This window comes from Tamandua tetradactyla, chromosome 1, assembly GCF_023851605.1.
Source record: "Tamandua tetradactyla isolate mTamTet1 chromosome 1, mTamTet1.pri, whole genome shotgun sequence".
In the NCBI taxonomy this organism is placed as follows: domain Eukaryota; kingdom Metazoa; phylum Chordata; class Mammalia; order Pilosa; family Myrmecophagidae; genus Tamandua; species Tamandua tetradactyla.
Genome location: NC_135327.1, coordinates 141,800,968 through 141,813,762, shown reverse-complemented (window position 1 = coordinate 141,813,762; position 12,795 = coordinate 141,800,968). Strand labels below are relative to the sequence as shown.

General features: G+C 34.4%; 1 protein-coding gene across 11 annotated transcripts in view; it reads left to right on the top strand.

Annotated features, from left to right (window-relative positions):
• RELN (reelin) overlaps positions 1-12,795 on the top strand; it is a 530,878-nt gene that overhangs the window by 361,876 nt on the left and 156,207 nt on the right. For all 11 annotated transcript variants that reach the window (XM_077158967.1, XM_077158900.1, XM_077159048.1 and 8 more), the window contains 3 exons: positions 1,788-2,021; positions 2,707-2,868; positions 7,540-7,776. In XM_077158967.1, coding sequence (XP_077015082.1) covers positions 1,788-2,021; positions 2,707-2,868; positions 7,540-7,776 — 633 coding nt within the window. The remainder of the gene's footprint in view (positions 1-1,787; positions 2,022-2,706; positions 2,869-7,539; positions 7,777-12,795) is intronic.

The following is a 12,795-nucleotide window of genomic DNA, read 5'->3' as shown; positions in this document are numbered from 1 at the left end:
TACAGGGTGTCTACAATGCTACATTTAAAGGCAGGTAGATGAACTCCTAAGGGACATAATCGGGGTCAGCCAGAGCCTGGTGTCCTCCCTGAAATCACCAGTGTGTATCACCCTACTGCTTACTACAAAATAAAGGCTACTAGGGCTACTAGGCTATTTAACAAAAATATGAGTGGAATCTCTATCTATGTTCTATTTCAATCGTTCAACCTTTGATTAGGAACCAACTTTCAAAACCACTATATGGGAAATACCTCCAATCACTAATGATCACCCATTCCTCCCAATCACTAGGAAATGCATTTAAGATATATAAAAATTTATATGCCCTGAAATGCACTCTGACAGTAGATAGTCTTGTTGGCGGATGCTAATTCCCATTTGTGGCCATAGTAAAAGTGTATCCTCTTTGATTTTTCATCCTTTTTTTGAAAATGCTGTGGCTATTCAGAATCTAAATCAATGAGAAAATATATGAAAGAAGCTAACTGTTTAAGGCTCATTTACATGAATGGTAAATGATGGGTTTCCTTCCCTCCCCCTGTCTAATGCTGCTTAATACATCAGGACAACTCTCAAACTTCAAATTATAATAGTTGTTGGCATTTGGGGTTCCAATTTTGTTGATAATCTGATGATAACTGTGGCCCCCTCGCCTAGAAAGTACAGTACATGTAAAATTTGCCACTGGAATTTGATTTCAACACATTCATAACCCATGAATTTCCTCTGGTAAAGGAGCATAGACCCCAATTTAAGTTATAGAGCTAAGGAAGTACCTTTCTGAGTCAGGCCATAATATTGCTTCTTTGGAACACTTGCTTTATAAGAGACCTGTTTAAGAGTTTAGGAAGTTGTGAATACTTAGATGAGAGCCCTTCACCATTAATAAAGACATCAATTTAATTTTATAATGAACAACCTTTAAATGTAATGAGGAAGAAGTAGTGTAGTGAAAATGAAGAAAATTAACTCTCAATGAGTAAACTCTTTAAAATATGTGGAGTTTCTTATATTCAAGTATGGAGTCATCCATAACAAAGTTTTCTCATTGTTAGACGACTCAGGGTGTCCCATATATATTATAGTCAGTTAAATAAATACAGGACATTCTTACATGGCAAGCAGTTTGTTATGTATATGTGTGTGTTTCTTAAATTTATACTAATTTGTGATCCCACTGAGAGGTAACATGTTTCTGCTAAGGACATCTATCTAGGTCAAGGGAGTAGGCATTCCCTTTTGAATGCCAGTCTTAGTTTGAACTAAAGATAGATTTATTTCCCAATCATTTAAATAATTCAAATAATTCCTGTCATAAGCACAACATGTATTTTTATATTTGTTCTAAATGAAGATATAGTCTGTGTATCTAATTTGAAGTGTTTTCTTTGTTTTTCTTTATACATTTGATGACCTTAGGTATGAATAAAATTATGCACAGAATATACATATATATTTTTTACAAAGATTTTAAGTTGAAAGTGTGAATGAACATAGATGCATTTGCTGATAAATTACTGACTTTGGTTGAAGGTGAGTGCTGAATTATTGTTTGAATCATAACCTTTTTACAGCAGAGTGGTGCATAGACTGAATTCTTCTGGAATATTTACAGTCGATTCACCCTTGCCAGGTCTTTGGCTCCAGTATTTTCCAAAGACTAATGAGCCTCACTTACCATTCAATCAAATCCTTGCCTCCGGACTTACTCTGGCCCAAAGTAGTTTCAAGAATCCCTGAAAATATCAGCAGTTAAAAATTTAATTTCATGGTATTTCTTTCAGGTGTGACCCAGGATTTTCAGGCCCAGCTTGTGAGATGGCATCCCAGACATTCCCAATGTTTATTTCTGAAAGCTTTGGCAGTTCTAGGCTCTCCTCTTACCATAACTTTTACTCTATCCGTGGTGCTGAAGTCAGCTTTGGTTGTGGTGTCTTGGCCAGCGGTAAGGCCCTGGTTTTCAACAAAGATGGAAGGCGTCAGCTGATTACATCCTTTCTTGACAGCTCACAATCCAGGTGAGTTAAGACAGAGTGAAATGCAAACAGAAACCTGATACTAGTGATTGAATTTAGAGCTGTTTATTTTCAGTTCTTCCTTTGTTCTTTTTTGTTAATGTATACATCTTTTGATTTTTAGCCAGAATGGGAGGGAGTTAATAGTTTATTTGGAATTAATCTGCCCTAGTTTTTCGTAAGTTAAAAGGATCATCAATGACTTTAAGTTACTAATGACTGTCTAGATTTTAAAAATATATGAAATACTACCATCAAAACTGTGTTCTTAAGCCAAGGACTAGTTAATTATTTATGTAGTTTTATTTATTTGACAGCTTGCAGAAGCTGATTAGATTTACCCTACATCATCCCTTCCCCCAGTGCCTGATAAATAATGAAGTAAAGGAATGATTGACATTTTAAGTGTATGCACACAAGTAAATAGTGTATAAATATGTATAAATGCACAATTATATTTATATGGCTTTAACCATATAGAAGCATACATATTGACCTCATCTTCTGCACATATTCATGTTTCTCACAGATAAATTACCTACATTTTTTTTAAAGGCAGAAGAGTGGGAACCTACTGCTTTTGGGTAGTTCATCTAAATTGGTTTGAAATTCTTTAAAAGCCATTACAAACATTGTGATTAAATTTTTCTTTTATACACTCACTTATTTGTAAACTATTCTCCTCCAGATTTCTCCAGTTCACACTGAGGCTAGGGAGCAAGTCTGTTCTGAGCACATGCAAAGCACCTGACCAGCCTGGTGAAGGAGTTTTATTGCATTATTCTTATGATAATGGAATTACTTGGAAACTATTGGAGCACTATTCATATCTCAACTATCATGAGCCGAGGTATGTAGAATAACACTGGAAAAAATACTGAAGTGATATCTTCTTTCTAGAGAAATCATAATTCAAATGGCATAAGATTCCAGATATTTTTCTTTTGAGAGATGGTGAGGACAAAGATAGATGAATCTTGCAATGAAAAGCTAAGCCAGCCACATTCCTGTAATCCATTCGTCCTAGCTGCCTTCTGATAATTTGAAGAAATTGATCCTTATATTTTGAAGTGTGCATATAAGGGAAATATTTTTATGCATTTCAAAGAAGAAAATTTGTAACACTGTATTTTCCTTATTCAACTATGTTGTAAACTATTCATGTTAATATGGCTCTAAATTATAAATGTTGACAAGTGCTAACAAAATTTCAATACGTTATGTGAGGCAATAATTTACACAATCTATAATCAATCTGTTTTTAAAATTTACATGTAATTTATTTACAAATAAACTAAGTAATGTGTGGTGGGTCAGTGGTAGAACGCTCGCCTTTCATGTGGGAGACCCAGTTCAATTCCTGGATCATGCACCCAAAAAAAAAAAAATTGAGTAATGTGTATACAAAAATTTTTCTGGCATTTATTTTATGTAGTCCCTGGTAGCAGAGGAGTGTGAGGATATATTTAAAACCCCTTCTTCAAGCCACTTTTATTTTTTTCTTTATCTTACGTATTTTGTAAACTCACAACTGCGAGATTAGGTTTTACTTAAAGCAGGCTATTCTTCAATGTTGACAGAGTAGTAACCACCCTTAGCTGTCCAATTCAGAAGTGTCAGAAACATTCTTTCCCCTCCTAGAACGCTTACTGGCCTGCTCATTGAAATGCTTTTGGAAAGGGCAGGGGAAGAGAAGAGTGGGAAATCTCAAAGTTAAGGTTTAAAGGTAAAATAATTTTAGCAGAGGTGACACTATGGCTTACATTTACAGTCACATATACCATATACAGGGAACATACACCATGTCCCTTCCTGGAAGTATGTTTTGGTCAGGGAAAGATATGAAAGAGTAGTAGGGTTTTGAACATTATTGCATTGGCACCATGGCAACAAGACAAGGGTCAAGATGTAAGAGAGAGAGCACCAGTGATGCACTTAAGTGCTTTAAGATTATCCCTAGGGCTGCCCTATATTTAAGAATTTGCAAAAATAATAATAACTTCTATTCTCATAAGAATGAAACCACATAGTAATGGATGATTAATTATTATGAGCTATAAATATTATATATTGTAAAAATTTAAGAATGCACTAGATATATTGAGTATTTTCCTTGTACAGGGAAATGCAAAACTCAGTTCAACTTTCTCACCTATAGGGGTATGAGTCCTCAAGAAACATTTCAACCTTTCATAAACTCTCAGTAAAGATAAAAGATAATTAAACAAAAATCGGTGCGATGGTAATAATGAAAACATCACCACCTTTAGTTAACTTGGCCTGAAGCACAATTTTTTCTAGCAAGAATGGACAACTGCAAAATTCAGTAATCAATCTATATCATGAAATTTAATTAATCTTTGTTGATAGGAAAAATAATTATGCATTTAATGTGCTATTGCAAAGGTGCATTTAATCTTGCCTGCCATTTGACAGCAACATTTTTCTTCTAACCGGAATCAAGGTGGGTTTTCAGTATTAGGCATGCACATGGCTTGGAAGGTTAAGATCAGAGTGGAAATTCTTTCTTAAAAGGAGAACATGGTAGTCGTAGCAAGAATACTTTCATTTTTATATGTAATTCTTTTCATGAGATTCTTTCACCCTCACCCCTCAAAATATTATTAATAAAAGCTAATGTGGCAGAAAATTTTGATGTATTCTAGACACTAAACTGTATTTTACAAACCATCTAAATTCTTCATAGGAAAGTTAATATATCTTGATGCCTATAGCCACTTGCTGTATTTTCTTCAATATAAATTACTGCCTATAATTGATGTGAATCCCATATTGTTCATTTCTGCCGTGGTTGTTTGAAAATGAAGTGTGATCAATAAATTAGATATGTTAGTTGACTAGTCACTGTTACTCCTAGTCTATTTCAAATTTGATTGCCCATGATTCATTTAGTAAATAAAATAACTTTTATTTTTTCTGCCTGTTATTTATAATACTTAAAGTCTGGCAATAGATCTAAGCTATTCTTTCAGTTCAAACTGACGAGAATAACTTGTGAATTGCTATTTTTATTAATGTAAAACTTTATATTGTTGTTGAGACTAAAATTATTGTAGCTTCTTACTTAAGTACAGGGCTTGTTTTTTATTCCAAAATTATTGTGGAGCCTAATCTGTTAATTTTAATGTCTTGGTTATTGTATTTGATTTCCACATTTTTTTCTATCATGTCACCCAATTCCATTGAACATATCATTATAAAACATTTTTAAAAAGAAATCCATAACTTTCGCTTCCTAAAAAAGGAAGATTAAAACAGAAAGTCTTAGTAGTCTCATCTAGTAATATTCTGATCAAGTGGTTCTCTAGTTATTCTAACCAGCCAGTGTACTCTATGCATAGATTGTGAATCTATGCATAGAGTGTGAAATTAGCAGAGACTCCTACTGTATCCCAAGGTGGGGTGCTCCAAAACCAGACCACCTAGTTCCAAATTCTGACATTGTCGTATAGCTGCTGCCTCACCTTAGACAGAGTTTAACCTCCTCATACCTCTGGATTCGCATCTATGTCAGGGACATAGTGATAATACAGACTTCATTCATGCAGCAAGAATTTACTGAGTCCTCATTATATGCCAGGTATTGTTCTAAGTGCTAAGGACACAATAGTGAAAAAAGCAGACAGTAAGGTCGCTGACCTTTACGTTAATGATATTATTATCTCCGTCTCACAGATGCAGATAATAAGGCATAGAGAAGTAACCTCTATGTAGTTGCAGAGACATTAGCCATTAAGTGTAAGAGCGGGGACTGTGATCCCAGAGTCTGATTACAGAGCCCTCATTCTTAACACCTATGCTGGGAAAATACTGGTCACTGCTGTCCCATATAAACACACTTTGTTTTCCTTAAAAGTTTGCCTGGGAAATTCTATTTTTTCATTGTTTTTTTTTTAAATTATATTTATTTTTACCATTTTAATAACTATAAATATAAAGGAAATTCGTAATTTTCTAATGACATAGTACTTAATCAAATTAAATTATTACACTAATGCTTGATGTTCTCATTGTTGAACCAGTATGGATATAATTTAGTTATTTAAGTAAACATATATTTAGAAAAAATAAAATTAAAATTGCTAAAATATTCTTTAAAATGTACTATTCCCTTCTAATAAAAAAAATCCCACTCTGGGAAAAATCTGCTGAGATTGTGAAAGTATTTTTAAACTATGAACATAGGGTAACTATGTTTTTTCAGTTTAAGTGGTTTTTTTTTACCTTTTATATCTGTGTTTGCATATTGCTTTTCCCTTATTTAAAAGATACGTTTTCTCACAATGCTGGAAGTCCTACCAGCTTTTTACTGTTTTTATAACCAATGATGATAGTCATGTGTTTTCATGCATATGTACTTAAAGGGAAAATAAGTATAATTTTTTAATAACTTCCAGTGTGTTAAAATACATTTCTAAGATGGTGACTAACATGTTTCTTCACACAATAACAGGCAGAAAATTGGAAATCTCAATGTTTGTAATAAGGGGAGAAGTATTTTTTTACTATTATACTTCAGAAAAAGTCCTGCTGTAAGTGTTTGTATTTTGGTATAGCCAGGTCATCTGAATTTTAACTTTTATTTTTCCCTTTAGAATAATTTCTGTAGAATTACCAGATGATGCAAAACAGTTTGGAATCCAGTTCAGATGGTGGCAATCATATCATTCTTCCTAGGGAGAAGTAAAATATAATACAACTAAGAAAATCAATCTAATTTCTCAGTAAATCCAGCTTTAGAGTAAAATTTTTAACTGATTTATTCCTAAATTATCCAACTAATTGCTTACCTTAGGAATTTTTGTTTCCTCACTGGGAAAAAAAGGAAAACAAACAAAAAAAACCTCAGACCCTTAAGTATATATTTACTGCAAGCACTTCTCCTGGTGTTTAATTGTACATTGACGGAGACAAATGCTCCATTTGCCATTCGCTTCACATCTCACCTTGTGTATGGATGTGAGAGCATGGGACTATGATTTACGGAGCTTTCAAGCAGATGTCATTGCAGTGGCAATTAATGTATGGTTCCTGCGGCTGTGTACAATAATTGCTCCTGGAAATTAGATATTATTCTTAATTTTTTTCCCCATTTGTCAGGTACAGGTTTGTTGTCATAACTGCCATGACACAGCAAGTGACCTCACACACTATGCTAAACTCATGAGAATGAAGAAGCACCATGTTTCCAATTAGCCCCAAACTATAATATATATAATGAGCCACCAAGTTACTGTATCAGGCTGAGATGAATCCTGCCACTTTGGACAATTGTGTTCTATTGGTTTACCTTTTCCAAGAGGAGAAAAATGAAAGTGAAGTCTCATGTGTGGACTTTGAAGGCTTTCTTGGAGTCAGGCAGAAAATTGGAAATCTCAATGTTTGCAGTCGGGGAATAACTATTTTTTTACTATTGTACTTCAGTAAAAGTCCTGCTGTAAGTGTTTGTATTTTGGTATAGCCAGGTCATCTGAATTTTAACTTTTATTTTTCCCTTTAGAATAATTTCTGTAGAATTACCAGATGATGCAAAGCAGTTTGGAATCCAGTTCAGATGGTGGCAACCATATCATTCTTCCCAGGGAGAAGATGTGTGGGCTATTGATGAGATTATCATGACATCTGTACTTTTCAACAGCATCAGTCTTGACTTTGCCAATCTTGTGGAAGTCACTCAGTCTCTGGGATTCTACCTTGGAAACGTCCAGCCTTACTGTGGCCATGACTGGACCCTTTGGTGAGGACTCCATTACTGTTGTTCTCGTTGTTATTGTTTGCGTTAGGGATTGGAACACAAGGGAAAATTTCCATGAGTTCATTCAGCATTCAACCATCCCCTGACACTGAGCATAAACCATGTGATATTCTCTCTGCAAGTAAGAGGACTTAGGAAGGAGAGCTAGAACAAAGTACTGATAAATTAAAATAGAAATAACATTTCAACATATTTAGAATTCACAAAATTTCATTCTCCGTGGTTACATATAAAGACCCTATTCCAAAAGTGTTCACTTAAGTGACTATCATAGTATCCCTCCATGGAGGTCCTCAGTGATGACAGTGAAATGTGAAATCATTCTAATAACTATTTTAATAAAATTTTTCATGTGTACTTTTGTTTTTATGCTGTCTTATATAACGTCCAGCAGTTTGCTCAATCCTAATTTATGAAGCTCTCCTGGTTAATCCATTTTATCATGCAATTTTAGACTCATATAGTTGATGTTGGTTGGATTTCAACCCATGGGATATCCAAGTCCAGATGTCCTTCATTCTTAGATTCTTTTCCATTTAATAATATGCAAATTTAATTTTACAATAAATAATTTCAAACTGTGGTTATCACTTCAAGAATATGATAGATAGTGATTAACTAGGGTCTGGTGGTAGCTACTTTAGATATGGAGCTTACAAGAGGCCTCTCAGTGGAAATTGTTTGATCGATAGAGGAAGAAAAAGTTCCAGCCACAAGACAATCTGAAGGAAGAGCTATCCAACTACAGGAAGCTTTAGAATGTAAAGACAGTTAGAGCAAGAGTGAACACAGAAGCCAGTGGTTCTAGAGCGCAGATAGTGAGGACATCTCTCAGATGTCAGAAACAGAGACCAAAAACTGTGCAGAGGCCAGGTCATCAAGAACTTTCTAGGTCTAGGGATCCTGGTTTAAAACCCAGGTCTTACCTGTTCCCAAAGCCTATGACCTCTACCCCCATGCTGTACTATCCCTCTTTAAGTCCCTTTAGGACTTTAAACATCATTGTAGAATAATTTTCTAAGAGGCTTTTACTTTCTATTGAGACATGGTTAGACCAATTTAATTTCTCCAGATGAATCCTGCCGAAGCTATTCACCATAATTGTCTCCAGAGAGCATGTCATAAATGACCCATCAGTGACCTTATCATAATTAGAAGTAAATTTTATACACCATTGCACCGAAAATTGCCTTTGATGGGAATCCTGCAAGCACAGTCACATCCCACACACAGCAGGTTAAAATACTAGCATCAAAATAGCAGGTAATGGAATGGATGTATAGCTGGTTGTTTCGGCTGTGAGCACTGTCAGACCAGGCAGAATGAGGTTTCTATACCACAGCATATGAAAGGTTATATATGTTTCTGTTTAGCAGCCTCAGATGCTTACTTAATTTATAGATGTTATTTCTTAGTCTTGGGGTTCTCGAAGAAAAAGAGGTGAACCAAATAAGAATACATATATAAAGATGTAAACCAAAATGAAATTTCTTAGAATTTTAGGTTTCTAAAAATTCAAAATGACCTAAATTAACTGTAATTCAGATCAGTTATTTACCATAAATTATATCCCTCAATTTTTATAGTAGTTTTTTCCAGTATCTGTAATTAAACAGAGTTACATCATGAAAGGAAGTCCTGTAAAATGTTTATTTTCAGAAATAGTTAACATCTGCTCAAACTCCAAAGTCGCTGGGCATTTTGATTTAACACTTGGGTTGAATGCATGATAACAGCAGTTTAATTTCTGTGCTTTGATCAAAACCCTAAGAATAATATCCTTTCACACAAGTCTGATGACTATTCCTAAGCCACCACTGCTTTAATTGATGCAGATACATTTACTTTGTGAAAGGACAATCAAGGTAATTATAGAAAACCATAAGAAAATACAAATAGTTGTACAATCCCTGTGGGCACCTTGAGTAGCTCCGTAGGAGTTTTATTAACAACCACATGTGAGCAATCAGATTTGACTTTCTGATCTTCTCTGAAATGGTAAGGAGTTATCTTGGTTGTGAAGCAACAGAGAGTAGAGTCTGGCAGTGATAATGAGACTAGAGAAACACATTAGCCACTTTAATAAGGACATGAAAAATGCTCACTGCTCATTAAAATGAAACATGAAAGATCTCAAACTGTTCCCATTTTCTTAGCCAATGAGTCAGAATAAAGTTCCTTTTAATAACACAGGTTTCTCTCTGTCACTGTTGAAGAATATATATATAGTCCAAGATTCAATGTGAACTTTATTAAGGGATGTTTTTCGGGAACACTTGTTACAAAATTGAAATTCAAGTGATGGTATTGAGCAACTATTTATCATAACTTCCTAGTTCTAAAACAAGTTGTTGTTGTTGTTGTTGTTGTTTTTTAATGTATAACCCTTGGATAATAGTATTTTCTTAAGTAAAATTTCTTTGAACATATTCAAATATGTGACTCTGCCTTTCACTGACCTTGTTTTTCTCAAAGGAAATTTTGAAATGTATAGATGTTCCGTACAAATGACTGGTGTTAAATTAATTCTTGTTGGCTTGTCCCAGCTGTGAGTTCATTTGGTTCTCATTTTCTAACTCATAACTTTCCGTGAGTCTGGATTGTTGTTACCAAGGATGTTCTCCAGGGAAAACTTGGACAGTTGCTTTATCATTAGAAGAACTACCACCAGTATGCTATAAATCACTTGACTCCATGTCGTCTGCGAGCAGTATTTTCAGTAGAAAAATGAGTTGTTTTAATTATTTCTAACACTTTCCTGTCTTCTATACATAGTGTCTGAAATCAGAACCTATGCCTGCTTTAGTTTTTAAAAGCAGTCTTTAAAGGCTTTTACATAAATATTAGGATTCTTAAGGGAATAAATTTAATGGAGGTTTGTTAAACATTGCATCTGACTAATACTAGTAGTAATAATACCAAGGGACATTTGCATTCCTCCATCCTATCTAATGAACTAGCAAGATATAGCAGGTGGGAAGGACATTGCTCTCATATCATATAGAGTTTTCACTTAAATGTGTACAACTGTGAGGGGATGATTCCTAAGCATATTAGAATTAGCAACTGTTTCTGGTAGTTGAGGTGTGGTAGGAAAAGATAGGTTTTGAAGTCAGAGACCTGAGTTCAATTTCTAGCTCTGCCACTAAGAAACTCAGAAAACCAAACCAGGACATTTTTAACTGATGAGACATTTTGAAGAGTATAGTTTGATGTAGTTGTTTTAAGAAAGTTGCATTAAAGCAAGTGTATAAAAATAGGAAATTATGCATTACTGAGTAATGTTCAGCAGACATCTTTGATTTCCCAACTGCACCCAGGATTCTCACCCTGTCTTTGTTCATCCCCTGCATAACCTAATCCCATTTTTAATCCTAATGGAACTCTAACCGCTACCCCATCTCTGAGCTTCACTCCATTGCTAACCCCTAATTCTGGGTTAGGAATTAGGGCAAGAGTGAGGACAAAAGTCTTTCGCATTCTTTAATAATTTCTAGAAGATGATATTGTAATGACATTTCTAAATTATCAAAATATCCCCATATCAAAATAGTAACATCAACAGACCACATTCAGGAGAATTTATTTAACCTCTCTAAGCCTGAGTTTTTCTTCTATAAAATGGGAGCAATAATACCTCTATCCAAGATTGTTATAAAGATTAAATGGAATTGCAGACAGAAAGCACCTAGCCTACACCTGTCATTTCCATTCTCTCTACTAACTGGTTGAGAAAGAATTGTGGTATTTCTAGTGTTGTATTTAGGTCTACATTATGAACTTTTCAAATTTTAGAGACTAATAAACATTATTTTCCTTAAGTAATGCAGAAGAGCATGTCTCTGAATCTTAAAAAGAACAAAACAGAAACATTAAATAAGATTTTTCTTGTATAAACTAGCTTGTGGTTGAGGGGAAAAGTTGGAGGATTGTGTAAGGAAAAATTCACAGTGGATACACTTACTTTTGTCATTATCTTCCTCTCTGAATACAAATCATCCTCTCCACTTAGATAGAGTACATTCCAGCAATGCCGAATGTTTTACCATAGAAAAGATTCTGCGTGTCCTGTTAAAATTCCAGGAAATCTGAGGCATAATTTCTTTAGCACCTGTTTATCCCATAACTTAACTTAAATACAGTTCATTTGAAATAAAAAGATAGAAAACAGTACCAAAACTCTATTCATAATTAAATAATATAAAAACAGTAAGATGGGATAAGAAAAGTGGTAGTTTTATTTATCTTAAATGGTGCTTGGGGAAAAACAGATTTAATTAAAAAGGTTCAGAGATAGATGAGAGAGAGAAATATTGAAAGGACCTATTGGGTACTCTCATGGGTGTTAAAAATAGAAAGTACAGGTCTTTGTTATGCCTAATTTTAGTTTTTAAAATTGAAATTATCTTTTTTCTTTTCACAAGTGAATCACTAGTTTTAGTGTCATTTTTTTTTTAGCAAGATAAGTTTTCTTAAATAGTGAAAGTGGAAAGAGCAACATTTAAGATGTGAAATTAGCCGTGAATGATAAAAGGCATGTGAATAAAAGGGTAAGATTATGGTATGTGATGATGTGAAGAGGAAGGTTTTCGAACCTAGCTTTTCCCACCAGTGCCTGGAGACAGAGAGAGTTAGGCATGTTAAACAAAGAGAACAGTTACTGAGCTGGGTGGCCCAAGTCAGACACATGGCTGTGCTCAGGACCTGCAAAAAGTATGTGTTCAAGTTGAGTAACGGTGTGTCAGTGGCTGTGTTCTCTCACCTGCCATGCCAGAGACCCAGCTTTGGCTCCTGGTGCCTGCCCATATAATTAAAAAAAAAATTTTTTAAGTGCGTATTCATATCTCATGGGCTATGTGTGAACATGGAAAATGAGAGACAATTATATATATATATATTATGAGATATAGGAATTCCCCAGGGAAAACTCCCAAGCTGAAAAGTGCCTAGAAGCCTGTTTATCTCATAATTTAACTTCAGTATAGTTCATTTGAAGTAAGA